Source organism: Ixodes scapularis, unplaced genomic scaffold (assembly GCF_016920785.2).
Source record: "Ixodes scapularis isolate PalLabHiFi unplaced genomic scaffold, ASM1692078v2 PGA_scaffold2__306_contigs__length_199485367, whole genome shotgun sequence".
NCBI lineage: Eukaryota > Metazoa > Arthropoda > Arachnida > Ixodida > Ixodidae > Ixodes > Ixodes scapularis.
The window spans coordinates 43229739-43245482 of NW_024609857.1; the positions used below are offsets into that span (position 1 = coordinate 43229739).

The 15744-nt window shown below is 44.8% G+C and overlaps 1 protein-coding gene across 1 annotated transcript in view; it reads right to left on the minus strand.

Annotated features, from left to right (window-relative positions):
* The window catches only part of LOC8028410 (MFS-type transporter SLC18B1), a 40706-nt gene extending 27943 nt beyond the window's left edge, over nucleotides 1-12763 (minus strand). Inside the window, exons 1-6 of the mRNA XM_029981566.4 lie at nucleotides 12476-12763; nucleotides 10277-10372; nucleotides 6113-6186; nucleotides 4879-5029; nucleotides 2398-2466; nucleotides 53-140 (exon numbers count right to left, since the gene is read on the minus strand). Of these exons, the coding sequence (XP_029837426.2) occupies nucleotides 53-140; nucleotides 2398-2466; nucleotides 4879-5029; nucleotides 6113-6186; nucleotides 10277-10372; nucleotides 12476-12763 (766 nt within the window). The remainder of the gene's footprint in view (nucleotides 1-52; nucleotides 141-2397; nucleotides 2467-4878; nucleotides 5030-6112; nucleotides 6187-10276; nucleotides 10373-12475) is intronic.
* Nucleotides 12764-15744: the final 2981 nt, after the last annotated feature.

A 15744-nucleotide genomic window follows, 5' to 3' on the forward strand; every position in this document is an offset into this window, starting at 1 on the left:
GCGTACAGTTGCGCGCGCATGCGCAGAAGTCTCGCGGGCGCACATGACTCACAGGCGTCAAGCGGAAGCGCCACCGCTATCAAAATTCCGAGCAACATGCAACCACCGATGGCAAAGTAGGGCAGAGGGTAGAGCCACACCTGCGAGAAAAAAAAAATGTATTCTAACAAAAATCGTTTTTTCAAAACAAACATCTACCTTTGTCTGTAACGAGAACTCGGAGAGTAATGGTATCAATACGCTTGCGTTTCTCTTTTTTTTTTCTTTTTTGTGAAAACCGCGGGGATAGCTCCTGTTTGCCTACTATTGAAACGTAAGCAGCACAGGCTTTTTTTATGTGGCTTACATTCTTTTTTATCTCTTTTTTTTGCCGACGTCATGCAGTTCATTGACACTTTTTTAATCTGTTGCAGCACATAAACTGCTGGGAAAGACACTCCCACAATTTTCTAAAGAAAAATGTCATCACTACGCCACTCGATTGGATCGCATTATTTCTTTTGCTTCACGAATAGGAAGAGAAGCATCCGTTAGCGTCCTTCTTTCAAGATTGATCCGCACCAACATAAAGCTTTACATAAGGCCTGGTGTTCCTGGAAGCATAGAAAAGGCTTTTTATTGTAGTAAGCGAAGTTTTTTTTTTCTCCCGCTTTTACCGTGAACAAGCGATCAATACATTTATCAAAAAGCTTTTCTATGGATACTGCCCCAAGATTCACTCTAAACGCCAATCACACGTCCTTCTTTAATTCGTTTGACCAACTAGAAGGGCGATCCCCATCATACCACGATGGCCACACTCTAAGAACTCTAGAGCTTCTGCTTTTTCGCAAAGCACATGGGGAACTCAATCCCCGCAACTTTTCGGCTGAATAGCGCAAGTGGTCTACCGATTAAAAAAAAAAAAAACAGTATTCATTTATACGAAGAGAGCCCGACAAATGACGAGGTTGAAAATATGTTTAGAACTGAAGTAAACAAGACAAAACGGTCTGCGCTGTGGCACGGAGCATGGCGAAATGACAAGCTCGGTGCGGCTGTACGGACTGTGATTTTGGGTCTAAATGTGTTGTCTTCCTCGTCGTTCATCGAGCTCCTTCCGTAGATTGTAAGCGATTGGTTCTCCGATGTTTTCTTTTTGCGGGAAAGTAGACGCTTCAGATCGCTTAGAGTGCACGCAGACTCAGGGGCGGCAATGCGTTTACCCGTTTTGCCACTGAGACCTCAAGGCCGTTGGAGCATGATTCCAATCGGCTTGTGGTTCGTGATCATCGAAGGCCAGCATGCAGGCAGAAGCGTCTGGGAGTGTAGGCAGTTCCTGCCACTGCCACTTGCCAGATGACGCCTCTGCGTATGGTTTAGAGACCTATCTGCTAGCACTGCACGCCTCCTGCGTTTCCCCTGTTCTTTTGTGCGAAGAAAAGAAAGATAGAAAGAAAGAAAGAAAGATAGAAAGAAAAGAAAGATAGAAAGAAAAATAGAAATAAATAAAAGAAAGATAGAAAGAAAGAGAAGAAAGCTAGAAAGTAAGAAAGAAAGATAGAAAAGAAAGAAAGAAAGAAAGAAACAGAAAGAAGGAAAGAAAGAAAGAGAAATAAAGATAGATAGATAGAAAGATAGATAGATAGATAGATAGAAAAATAGATAGATAGATAGAAAGATAGATAGATAGAAAGATAGATAGAAAGATAGATAGAAAGAAAGATAGATAGATAGATAGATAGATAGATAGATAGATAGAAAGAAAGATAGATAGAAAGATAGATAGAAAGATTGAAAGATATAAAGATAGAGATAGAAAGATCGATAGAAAGATCGATAGAAAGATATATAGAAAGATAGATAGATACAAATATAGAAAGATAGGTAGATAGAAAGATAGATAGAAAGATAGCTAGGTAGAAAGATAGAAAGATAGATAGATACAAAGATAGAAAGATAGATATATAGAAAGATAGATAGATAGAAAGATAGATAGATAAAAATAGAAATAGAAATATAGATAGAAAGATAAATAGAAAGATAGATAGAAAGATAGATAGAAAGATAGATAGAAAGATAGATAGACAGATAGATAGATAGATAGATAGAAAGAAAGAAAGAAAGAAAGAAAGACAGACAGACAGATGTAGATAGATAGATAGATATATAGATATGGTTACCTATCTATAGCTAGTTAGCTTAAGAAATACAGGCCTTTGCGATTTCCGAACACCTTAAATGGCTCCGCAGCCAATGAGATTGAAGTATTAGCCGATAAGAGTGCCAGGGAACAAATCACGAAGCAAGGGGCGTGAAAATATTAAGCCAATGATAGAAGACAATAGATATGTCACGTGAGCGTCTGCCCTCGTTTGTTTAATATAGTTTTTCGTGTTATGCAGTTTAAAGAATCACCTGAGTGAGTTCGAATCCGACGATGGGTCCGATGACGCCGCCAACGCCGACAGTGACTTCTGACAAGATCTGTGTAAGTATAGAGGACATTGTTGAAAACGAATATTCATGTATACTGACATTCATTCATTTTGCGGTCGCATAGCGTGACACATTAACGGGTCTGGTGCCGCCCAGTCCAACGACTTTTCTATGGGGCCATGACGCTAGAAATAACCTCGCCATTGTCGCAGTATGTTTTACTTCGTCAGTTGTATTGAGATTCTTGTACTGAGCGAGCCTCGTGTCGCAGAAAACGAACGGAGCATGCGCGCGGTTATCGTAGCTGACTTTGGCGCCAGGAGAGGGCGCGACCTGCTGTTTCGCCTGCTGCCGCTTGTCCTCCGAGCCTTCGGTCTCACCCTGGATGTTAGGATGGAACGCATTCGACGTCAAGATCATGCTGTGCGTAAACGTGAAGCGGCACGTAGAAGAGCACGGTACCGAGTGAATAATGGACACGCTGGTGTGACCAAGCAATTTGCGCAGCGCGTCCGCGAGAACGTGTTTGGTGCTAGCTCTTCTGTCTGTGATCGATTCTGATTTACGCGAGTCCTGCTGGCTCTGTCGGAGGCTTGCCACCAGACTCTTCAGTCGTCGTACTTAAACCTTGACCTGACAACCTTCAAGGTGTGGGCTACGTGCCTACGTAGTGTTCGTCCTGGGGCCCTAAACTCGTCAAACGCGAAGTTGGAGCCGAAAGTTCGCGAAGCGCACTGATTGGGCGCCGGCGACAAAGGCGCGAAGTCATCTTCGTGATAGCCCAATCGATGCGCTCCGTGAACGTCGGCCACAACTTTGTTTTTTTGACGAGTTTAAAGCCCCTGGTAAGATACGGACTCTCGCCACGGGCTACGGGTGCGTATACCAGCCGATGCCAGAGGATCTTGTGGGCGAGAGTTGGATATCCACTCGGCGCTCTAAACCCTCCTCGGAAGGATGGCGCGGCCAAAGCATACACCGAAGCAGAACCCAATACAATCGAAATATCGCACCAGCTAATGCTGCCCATTTGCACCACGTCACGTGATCGTCCGCGCCATTTTCTTTTGCCTTGTTTATTTGACATGTTTACTCGACATCCGAACTGATATCGGCCATCCGAACATACCGTATGACCGACGCTATACCGAGGCCGCACGGGCTCCGGTGTCATTGTCACGGACCAGCTCTGGCCAATGCATTTTTTTTTTCATAAATATAAATTTACATATAGATGGCACGTCTCTGTGGCTCACACTCTCGAACGCTTTCCAATGCCGTACCCGGTTTTGCAAAGCTAATTCGAGTGCATGTCCTCTTATAAGTACCAGAGAGCGTAGCAAACGTACCGTAATTACTCGAGTAATTGCCGCACTATTTATGAACAAGGCCCTTGTGTCAACATTCCCGCAAAGCATATATACAGCCAATAATTGCGTTGCGGATAAATAACATAGTGAATGACTAGATCGAGAACACGAGTCTCCATACAAATGCAATCTTCACAGACGGTATCTTCGCGCGAAAACGTTGTCTCTGTCCTGCGAACCGCTGGAATCATGCTGTCGATCGCGGTGATTGGCAATCCGCGTGCTCCATGGAAAAGCGAGCCCTCAGGTTTTCTTCATAAACAGTGCGGCTATTACTCGAGTAAATACGGTATCTTCTTGGAACATAAATCATTCCCTTTTCTTGATCAGTTCAACCAATAAAAAAGGCGATTGGTGTGACCTTGCAATCGGCAGTTGGCTTAAGTGGCAAAATGATGGACTCTTGTTTTTGTCACTGGACTGCACGAGCATTGAAGTATGATACCTATTATCCTTCCCAGTGGTCGAACTGATTAAATATAATATAGTTATTGATGTTTCCGGTGCATCGCTGAGCAACAGACACTCAGGGATGTCTGAGAGTGCACAAACATTTCATTCAAAATCAACTAAAAAAAAAAAGATAGCGAATCTATTTATTACTGCAATTTTGCTTGGTCCAACCGAATGCTGCGAAATTTTTTTCTGTTCTTTGAATTAAGAGTAATTTGTACTGAAAACGGGTCCTGCTAACACTGTTTTACGTATACATCAGGAACCTACCCATGCATGAGAAATTAAGCAGTGTCCACAAGGATTCGACGTAGGCCTCTTACTTGGGAAGAAGGACACGCAATGCACTGTTTGTACCATGACTAAATCAATATAGAGCTAGAATATTTCTTCCGAAAACACAGGGAAGGCACTGCCAAACGAGTCACGAACGTCGGCAATCTGTAGAAGGAAGGAACCCCAATTAGAACTTCTGCCATCCTCATATTGCCAGCCTATGTTTCACTGAGAGACTCAACTTCGTCTGGGCCTGAAAAAGCGAAGTTTCTCAGCGACAGTTCAGCCGCCACTCTGACGCGTCCAAGAGTTTCCTTTTCGATCTCAGAAGGCTCGCGCATCTGGAAGCTTTGAGTCTTACGAGTGTCGCCAGGGAAGACTGCTGGTTCTTGTAGAACAGAGTGGTGTACATGGTAGCGAAGTAGATTGCGAATCCTATCCCGGCGACACACTTGATTGCCGCGCTCACACCAAGGAACAGGTTCTCGTCGTCAGGGAGCCAGTGAAGGGCTCTGCAAATGCATCAACACGTGGTTAAAGGGGCGGTGCAACAATATTCGGTTGGAATGTTTCTGACTTCACGCAGGCTTACTGGCACTTGGGACCCACAAACACTAGAACGTAAAAAGTTTTTATTTCTTTTTAAGTCGCGGCGAATTTCTTAAGGCTAAGAGCGAACTTTTTGTTTCATTCTCTCCTTCTAAAAACTCAATGGCGTAGTCACAGCGATCGAAGCGCCGATATAGCAACAGGGATTGCTCATGGTGATGTTATACAAATGCGACCTATATATTGGATACGAGCACGGAGTGAGCGCTCGAATAGGGCTGATAACTAACAAAATAAATTTGTGAGCTTATTATTCTGCAGGACTTAGAGACAGCTATTTACAGAAACAATGGAAGGAACCCAGCGAATAACGAAGTTGAGAATACGATATAACACTAAGCGTGACGTTTAATGTGCTTACGTAACGCTCAGTGTCACACTACAAACAGTTTTTTTTTGTGGAGGGGGGGGGGGAAGGGAGAGGGGGCTAAGCATTTTATTAGCTTGTCATTCGAGCCTCCTTCATAGATTGCAGCGATTGTTTCTCCGAGTGCTTTGCGGAAAGAGGGGCTCATACGGGAATTTTTAAGAGTAATACAAGAGTATACCAGAGACCTTCTATTGTTGCATTTTCCAAAAAAAGGTCGTCGATATGAATAGAAGTTTGGGCGATGTTCACACATCTTAGAAGCAATGATGAACGAATGAATAAGGTACATGACGGAAATTTGAGTATTTTGACGGGAGTTTCAGAATGCATTGATAGGAAATTAACCCTTCATTTCTGCCTTATGGAGCTCGCTGTGAGCGTTATATTGTACGAAATTAGCGATTATGCTGCCGCTGCCAGAAGGCCGAAAATTTAAGTCTGGATGTTCCTCTTTCAGTCTCTAAATTCTTGAGTCAATCTACGGGATCCGAGTGACCGTAGTTGGCAGGAGAAAGCTAAAAAAGAAAAAAAAAAAAGTGAATCTCGAGGTTGATTGAATAACAAACATTTTGTGACATTTTTGGTGACTGGGTGATGCATATTTTGTGACGCATACCCGAGGGCTGCAATGGCTGCGGCATGAAGAACCATGCCAAGGATGAGCAGGTAAGCAGGATAGATGACGGACAACTGAAAAACAAAACAAAAAAACACTTATGGCTAGTGGCAAAATAAGACACGCGTGCCGTGGCAAATCTCGGGCATCTTATTTGGCATCTTATTTAGGAACATTATTAGTCACTGCTCAACAGTCGATAGCACTGCTGCGTTAGCCGATTAGCATACCGAAAGGCCAATCACAAAGCAAGAAGTGTAACCATAATAAGTCACACCCCGCTAACCTGTCGGCGACTGTAGTGACTAAGAGCTTAAGAAATGCAGGGCGTTACAAATTCTGAGCACCTTTCGTGGTACCACAGTTCTTTGGGTCAAAATTTGTTTTGTTTTTTTCTCTGGGAACTTCGGGCTTTAAATATTCCCAAAGAAGCTAATGTACGTAGCCTAACTTGACCTTCTTCGGCCAGTGTGTAGGTGTCTTGGCCCCTGACTCTCCGAACAGGTGCCAAAGTTAGGCTTTCCACTGCTAGTAGTTTGGCTGTCATCTGGCGTCTCTGGGCCTAAATCGCCAGGAACAAGTGCCAAAATTATAGGCTTCACTTCTGGTTGTTCGGTTTTCACGAGAGAAATTTGTGTCCTAGATTGCCAAACAGGTGCCAGCTTCTAATCTTCGCTGCTGGTTCTTCGGTTCTATAGGTGGCACATTTCGCTCAAGTATGGCACTTTGGCATTTATGAGGCGATCCAGAGGAAAGCTATAGAAACGCCAAAAAAGAAAGTACTTTGAAATTGACACTGACGAACACCTTGGAGTGAAACCGTATTTGGCCCAAGTGAGGCCCTTATCATGGAGGTAAGAAGCTTTTCGAGGTGACATAACGTCACTAGAGGTGAAGCAAGAAGTGCGTAGGGACATATCTCACCGATGGCCAAAACCACAGCTGTTTTGGTCACCCTCGGCCAACGTTACTAAAACACTCAGTTGGGAAACTGCCATAGAGACTGCTCTGAAGAAGTGTCCCCGAGCTGTCCTCGAGCACCGAGCTAATGGCGAACACAACGCCGCCATGTCTCCCGCAGCGGCCACTCGAGGAACCGCACGTTACTTTTATTTTGGCTTTAATCGGCCATTTTGGAGCCGAAACAGATACAGCGGAAGAGGTTACAGGGGTGCCACCCCCGTCTTCCCAGCGGACGCGCCGCGACTCGCTACCGAAGTTAAAATGCACTTAGGTCGGGACGCGCTATCTGAAAGCACCGCTGATGCATGGTTGTATAAAAACAATATTAATTGTGCCGCAAACCCTGTAAACTAAAGATTTTAAAAACATCACGCGCCCATCATTTTGTACTAAACTCCAATAAATTTCAAACAAAAAGAATCTTTTCTGTTTGTTTTCACGCAAAAACATGCTTTATAAAAGCTCAAGGTGACCACAGTACAGACAAATGATAAAGAGTGGCGCTGTTGTCGCATTTAGCTCGGTCTCGGTGGACGCCAGCGGCCCAAGTTTCGGCGGCGAGTTTCCCAACTGAGTGTTTTAGTAACGTTGCCCTTGGCCTAGGGCGACCAAAACAGCTGTCGTTTTCGGTCATTGTTGGGGGCGTGTCCCTCCACACTCCTGGCTTCATCTCTGGTGGCATCATGTCGCCTCCAGAAGCGTGCTACCTCCATGGCCCTATAGATAGCCAAGCCTTTGTCAAGTTAGGAGTGTTTCTGGCGTGCTACCTGGGTTATCGTTGCTCCTCAGCCAATGAGATACTGAATTTAGCCGATAAGAATGTCGATGAACGAATCACGAAGCAGGACCTGGGAAAATAATATGTCACACCTTGAGTTTCTTGAACTGCCAGTGACTGTTGTCTCGAAAAGGGGCAAGACAAGTATATGTCCGTGAAGACATCAAACGGGTTGTACGAGCCGCCGAAAAAAAAAAGAGGCTTCACGGCTTCACGCGTCTCACGTACATTCACAAGACTTTGGGATTCCACTGGTGCCTGGTCGGACTCGCCCACCTTTCGCACGCGTCCTACGATCTGTGGTCCGTTTCGTCGGGCGTTTGCTTGATCTTTAAGCTCAGACTTTATTATGTTAAATAATTGTTCCGGTCACTGCGGTATATGGAGGACGAGGTGAGAGAGGGGGAAGAAGCGGTAGTCGTCAGGAAAATGAACACCAGGAGTTACTCTCGACGCTAGCAGTAATACAGCACCGACAAAACTTACCCAGCCTCTAGAGCGCTCGGCAACTCCAATCTCTTATTATATTGAAATAAAATAAAAAGAACACAACCGAATTTATACAATCGACTCATAGAAAACAAGCAAATTACGGGAATCACTGCGGGCACTACACTGGAAGGAAATTAAACCGAACAAAAATAATGCAGTGTCAAATTACTTTTTGCTCGTAGTGTAACTGAAATTGACGAAGCAGACATAAAAAAAAATCTTGCGTCGCGACTCTTGTTTTGGCTAGTTGGTTCATACTTTATATCCATTATATTGAGCGAAACGGGCAAAGACGAACAACACACAAATACGACAAAAACTCGAAGTTAAATAAATAGAAAAAAAAAAGATTTTGGTAAAGAAAATAATACTGTTACATATGTCTATGGTTCAGAAACCCAATGCTTGGCTACGTTCGGTTACGCTTTTTACTTTGCCTTTCTTCCTGCAGAACATATCAATATGATTGACGCAAATGGCGCTTACACGGTAAAGCTTCATTCCGGTTGACGCGTTTGTCCACAAGAAGTAACTTGAAGGTTACGTGAATAGTCCTGTCTTTAATGAATCGTCGGCACCAACGTCATTCGTCGTTGCAATGCCCTCATCCGAACGACGGAACAGATCACAGACCACGCGTTTCCACGTAGACGACATAAGACGGCGCATCGAGGCGAAGACGTATACGTTAATTGCCTTCTTGCATGAAAACGGGGCTTAGCTGACTTTAAGCGTCAGTCGACTGAGTCCGCCTCTGCTGACAGACTGCGGCATAGGTGACGGGGTGGGAGAGGGGGGAGAACCGGGAGTCGTCAGGAAAATGACCACCAGGAGTTACTCTCGGCGCTAGCATTATACAGCACCGACAAAACTTGCTCAACCTCTAGAGCGTTCTAGACCAAAATATCCAGTGGCGATCAGTTGAAAGGAAAGCAGAGACAACGAATCGTGTTTCTTTTGTCTTTCATTCTTGTAGCATTGGGGACGCTCCACAAACCTCGTTGCCAGCTTTCCGTGCTTCCATCGACGTGTATAAGCCTGTGGAATTTGATTTATGGCGGTAAGGAAAACTAAGACAATGGACCTTTTTCCAGTAAGCTTATGCGCATGCCTACACTCCAGGCCCGTTTTCCCGCTGTCGCCATTTTCGCGGGAACTGCCCGGCACGACCAATCCTGTCAGCATCTATCTTCGAGCGTAATTAGTCTATTTGGACGCTTCGTTTTTTTTTAGTACCGATGGAATGGGGTATCAAGAGTACTGATAGCCGATACAACTGCACAATGTCAATGTGTTCTGATTGGCGGAAGCATATTGGGCTGCCCTTCATTTGTAGTTCGCGGACAACTCCCCAGATGGCTCTCGTTACTCGAAAAAAGTTCAATTGCGCCTGTCGTTGGGATGTGAAAGAAGTTAGTATAATGGTGCAACGTTCTAACCATCGGTGACCGACGGCCCAAAGCTATACAGTCCTACTGTTCGTACATAGTGTAAAAGAAGCGGTGTTGGCTGCAGAAAAGATGAGATGAACATCTGCGGACAGGCCCTCAAGCAGGTGTGAAACATGGCTCCTTGGTAGATAAATATATATGCTTCGAACATGTCTAAAGACAATTTTTGTATGACTAATCTGACAGAACCATCATAGAAGAAACACGCCTCCTCAGACTGTGTTAGCAGAGTGTCTTTTGCAGGGTGTATCAGCAGTGTCTGACAGCGGCTGAAAAATAACAAGGCGTGGCTAATCACGCATCTCGCTTCGCGATTGGTTCATCGGAACTTCTTATCGGCTTACGCCGGAGCCTCATTGGCTGCGGATCGATGATAAGGTTCTTGGGACTTGCCCGGACCGGCGTTTCCTAAGCTGTAAGTGAGTAGAGTGCACTGCACTCAAAGTGTCGTAAAGCATACACGTAACAGCGTATACGTACCAGGACATGTGCCAAAAGTATGCCCAGGATGATGGATGCTCTTGAGCAGGCGTGGATGATTCCCGTCTCGAGGCCCGACAGTCCTCGCCTTCGAGCCTGTCGCGAGAAATCGTAACCAGCGTCGTGCGTTCATACGGTATTCGTGACTTATTTGTGCACCGGGCCCAAAACGCCGAAGTCTAAAGGCGGGGTCGCACTGCTTATACATCCTACTAAAGACAGTCTGCACACAGATTCGAACGCGAGTCACCGCGAGATCCGTGCTTGGAATGTCGCATGACAATGAGTTTAAGGAAGAAACTTGGCACGCGGCATTCAAACCACGGTGACTCGTGTTTAGACTGTCTTTTGTATGATGTGTGAGCAGTGGGACCCCGGCCTCACGTTGTCCAGAGCACAACAGGCACATCTGAGCAGAGCCAACTGGGGCGCGCGGTTTTGAGATGAACATGGGCGGCACGAATCCCTGCGACTGAACACGTAAGATGTAACGTTTTCTGTGCGAACTTGATCCTCTCCAATGTTTCCTACAACAAGTACCGCACGAATCGACTCTCTAACACGTTTGTTGTGTGCTATGAGAGATAACCTATAGAGGGTTATAACATACATCTTTCATAACATACAGCATCATAACATTAATCTTTTACTGAAAACCCTGGAGAATGTCAACTTGCGGCCGAAAGCTGTCACGTGTATTGTCGCAACGATTCTACAGTCTCCAATGGTCATAACTTACGGCCATCAGAGTCTAAACGTCTAAACAGTCTTAACCGAGGTTAGGAAAATATTATATGATTCCTTCGAAGTAACACTTAAGTAAATTTCTTGTGTACAGCTGCCGGTGGGTAATCGAAGATTACCCACCGGCAGCTGTACTGTTTTAAATATTTTGATACAGTTACGTGTCCTAGAGAGAACCCACGGAATCCATGTAATCAAGCCCAGTTAACCGTGGCGACGCCCCGTAACAATGGAAAATTAATGGAAGCTGCAATGACGGCTCGAAGGGAATATAAAGATAGAGAGAAGTTCTGTCGACAGGACAGGCACGAGTCCACATTTTTGGGAAGTGATTTGATCCCACGCATGGCCAGAAGTGAAGCATGCCGTTTCGGGAAATGTTATAGAAAAATCACACGACAGCGTAAGCTCTCACAAAAGGAAGCGAAAAAGCAACTGAGACGTTATATCTTTAGATAACGTAACGTTGTATTTTGAGAGTATAGCAGCACAGTAAGATACTCTAGTAAGAACATTCGGTCAGTGCACTGCTTGCCTGAAGTCTTTAGCGCGCATCACACTGTAGTGACAAACATGATTCTTTTGGTATCTAGGCTTTTGAAATTACCTTTTCACAAAAAAATGTATTGCCAAAAAGATTCACAAAAAATTTAAGCCATTTACAAATCCCTGTAACGCCGAATTAGAGCGCAGCTCTTGAGGAGGAGGAGGGCAGGGTACTGAGGTTCACATGTTCTGGGGGGGGGGGGGGGTCAAGTGACCTCGGGAGGGGGGGTGGTCACGTGACCTTGGTGGGGTCACATGACCCCCTTCCCAAAGTCACGTGGGGGTCACGTGACCTGGGGGGGTCACGTGACCTCGGGGGTCACGTGACCCTCCAGAGCAAATTTTCCGCTAGCGGGGGAATTTTCCCGCTAAATTTAGCGGGGAAATTTTTCCGCTAGACTTAGTGGGGTGAATTTTTCCGCTGAATTTAGCGGGGAAATTTTTCCGCTAGATTTAGCGGGGAAATTTTTCCGCTAAAGTTAGCGGGGAAATTTTCCCACTAAATTTAGCGGGGAAATTTTCCCCCTAGATTTAGCGAGAAAATTTTTCCGCTAGATTTAGCGGGGAAATTTTTTCGCTAGATTTACCGGGGAAATTTCTCCGCTAGATTTAGCGGGGAAATTTACCCATAATGCACCGCGCGGTTACGCCGACGGCGACGCCGACTCCGCTCAAGCCGGAAACGGGCGCCGAAGAGCTGCGCTCTAAAATAAACAAACAACCTTAGCTTCCTGATACTTATGATAGATTTAATTTATTTTGATGACTCAGCGACCGTTACGTGTAGTTTCACAGAACTCCGACTAGGGCGGGCACTGACTGCACTTGCGCTTTGACTAATTCAGGTCGCCAGAAAAATTACTCGATGACTTCCTCACACATGACGAAGCCATGAGCTCACTTACTTACCAGAGCGGTAAAGGTGATGCCCTGCAGCGATATTCCCATGTAGATGAAGCAGTTACACCAAACGACCATCCACAGCCAGGCAATGCCGCCGCCTTGCGCGTCGCTCAAGCACCCGGAGGTTTCGGCAGCGCCGTTGAACAGTCGACCGTGGTCTTCGTTGTAGATGCTGAGGAACGTCCGGTGTCCGGGCCACTGGGGTCCTCGTGCGGGGCTCTCTCTTCTGCCCGAAGTGCCGTTAGCCTCGAGCCGTGGAGGCTGGACTCGAGTAGGGGAGGCCACCTCAAGCATCGTGACACCTCAATGGCGTACCGAGAGGACGCTGAGGGTGTCGTCTGTGTACCTGGACGAGAAAGGGAATGTCGTTATTATTAAGGTTTCAGGTCGCGAGAATTCTGAAAAGGCTCGTGTGTACAAGGGTCGTTCAAGGTTCCCCGAGACTTTTGTTCCTACAGAGGAAATTAAAACTCCAACAAGGACAACTCTATGTCAGTTCTTAAAATATTCCCCGTGGGTGCCGAAGGGCCGCTGCCATCTTTTTTGACAGCTTCCTAATTCTTTGGCGTAAAATGTATCTTGGACGCGTGATCCTGGCCGGACGAACGTGTCCGTGCGGCTCATTCCTCAAGGGGTGTCCTTCGCGAAACTCTTGACAGTTTTAGTACATTTTTGTCCGTGACATCATTTGTTTCCCATACTGTGCTTGTAATCGTCTCAAAAGCTCGACTGGATTTAATTAAATTGAATTTTGTTTAAGTTGAATTTTAATTAAGCAATATTGCTGCACAGCTGCAGACACAACGCTCGCTGCATGTCATGATAGCTGGAACCGCTGCACCTGTGTCAGATAGGTCATACCGGGCACGGAATCGTCGAGAAGGGCTACGTTAACGTTCTCCGCATGCTTCTTTATTCTAAACTTGCTCAGCGATTTTTTATAGCAGAAATTCAGGTCAACGTTAAACGACCCTTGTATACTGCACTGCGGTGCACACTAAACATAAATAACTGATCGGCCTCGAATCAGTTTAGTCAATCAGGAAGAAGAATGGTGTGAAGTTTTAGTAGTCACGCCGCCTCAGTGGCTTAAAAAACGGCAGTTAGCCCCATTTGTCATTAAAACCGCATGGCTATTGGAGCAGGATCGCAATGAACCTCTTAATTGGTTAAACTGAATATATGAAGTCCAATTGTTGGCTGTCCGAATGCACTGGGTGAGTGTGTGTGTGAGGGGGGGGGGGGGGGGGGGTGACGTGGATGCAGGTGCTTCGGAGTGTTATGCACAATCAGGAGCTCAATATCATTGGAGCTTCTTTAATCTGTTAGACTAACGAGAAAGTGAATAGGTGTCAGGCTCCAATGGCCATGCTATTTTAGTGGCAAGAAAGCGTTCGCTCCTCTTGCCTCTGGAATATCAAGGCTATGAGAGCATGATACCGATCGGTCATTCTACTGGTTGAGCTCATTGAGGGATCGAGGAAAAATGATTGATTTTTTTTCGTCTTGGTGAACTTCTAGACTTTTTATAGGAGTGTTGAATCTTGTTTTCGAAAAGAAGGATTTATCATTTACGCCATCAGCGTTATAACACTAAACACATTACACTGTTAAGGGCAGGGTTGATAATAAAATTCAAGATGATTTAATTTATGATTTAGGTCAGAGGAGTTTTAGTATTAATATTCAAATAAACCTTTCCCGCAAAAAATAATCCGAAAATAGTTTTCATTTAGCGGTTGTCTATAATTTTATGCTTTTTATGTGCATTTGTTTCGTTCTGAAATCAAATGCCCATCAAACAAGAAAACCCTATACCAAGCTGAACATGAGCAAGAAAACAGTGCTCTACTGGGCAAATCCGAGCATTGAGCGATCTTTCTAGGTTCCACGCAGTTCGTCAGCTAGGTAAGGCTTATGCAAAGCGCAAGCTCGTCTGCTTTTGTTACAGGGGTTGTGATACCGTCAGAACGACGAGCTCTGATTGGTTCTGAATGGAGGATAGGGGGTAGACCTCAAGGCACCTTGCTTTGAGGTCTACCCACTATCCTACAGTCAGAACGAATCAGGATACGGCGTTCTGACGTTACCACAACCCCTGCAAAAGAAGCAGACAAACGTGCGCTCCGCAAGGCGAGCAAATCTAAACGCAAAAGAAAGAAAGAAAAACTAGAAAAGTAATGTCTTATTACAAACAAATCTAACGTTAAAAAGCAAATTAAGTTTATTTTTAGCTAACTATAAAGTCAAGCTGTGTTGCATCTTGTTTGGCGGGGTTTAGATCAATAAAAAGTTGTTTGTGAAACTGTACTTTAAATTCACAGTACTTCTTCCGCATTCTTGTCCGCGATCGGGCGGATTTCAACGAATCTTCCAGATTTAAAAATACAAGCAGCGATAAAGACTGTATTGTTTTAGCAACGGTGACTTAAATAAAATAAAATAAAATAAATAAAAAACGTGATTATTTAAAATTTTTTTTACTAAGAAGCTTGCATCGCCGGGAGGCATTTCCGCAGGTGGTGGATTTTCAAGCATTCATAAAAATGTCACTGGTATGAATATTAAAATATATCAAACTAATGTACAAAAGTATGATTGAAACATCACTAGACTAAAAAAAATACATATATTACACAATCTGAATAAAAAACAAAAACTATAAAACAAGTAGGAAATTCATAGCTCCAACAATGAAACACCAGGGAGTGTTCTGGAGAGTGTTCTGCAAATCCAGCACTAAGATTGCTTGGATTTTTTTTTTTGAAATTTGTGATTGTTTGTTTTTTCGGTTGCTTGATTGTTGTTTCTCTGATTGCTTGTTTTCTGTTTTTATTGTTTGTTTCCTGGGGGGTTGGCCAGCAGACGCTCTCGCGTACGGGCTTTCGCCTATCTGCTCTCGCCTCGCACGCCCCCCAGGACACAGTCTGCTCTTTGTGCTAATAAAGATTATTATTATTATTATTATTATTATTATTATTGTGCAGTTGTTCGGCGGTGGTCCGTGTGGCTTAGACGAAGAATCTCTTGGGTCAACTGTGCCATGAACGATGACCCTCGCTCTGTGATCAGGAGTTCTGGGGCGCCATGCCGGAAGACGATGGACTTGTCAAGAACTTGGCATTGCAAGAAGCGTAACCGAGCTCCAGGACGGGAGTACAGAAGCCCTTGTCACCAACTTCCGGAAAGAGTCGCAGCCCCTTACAAAGGGTACAGCTGTGGGCTACGTCGAGGAAATTCAGGACTCAGCCGAGATCACCATGATCTCAGAAGAC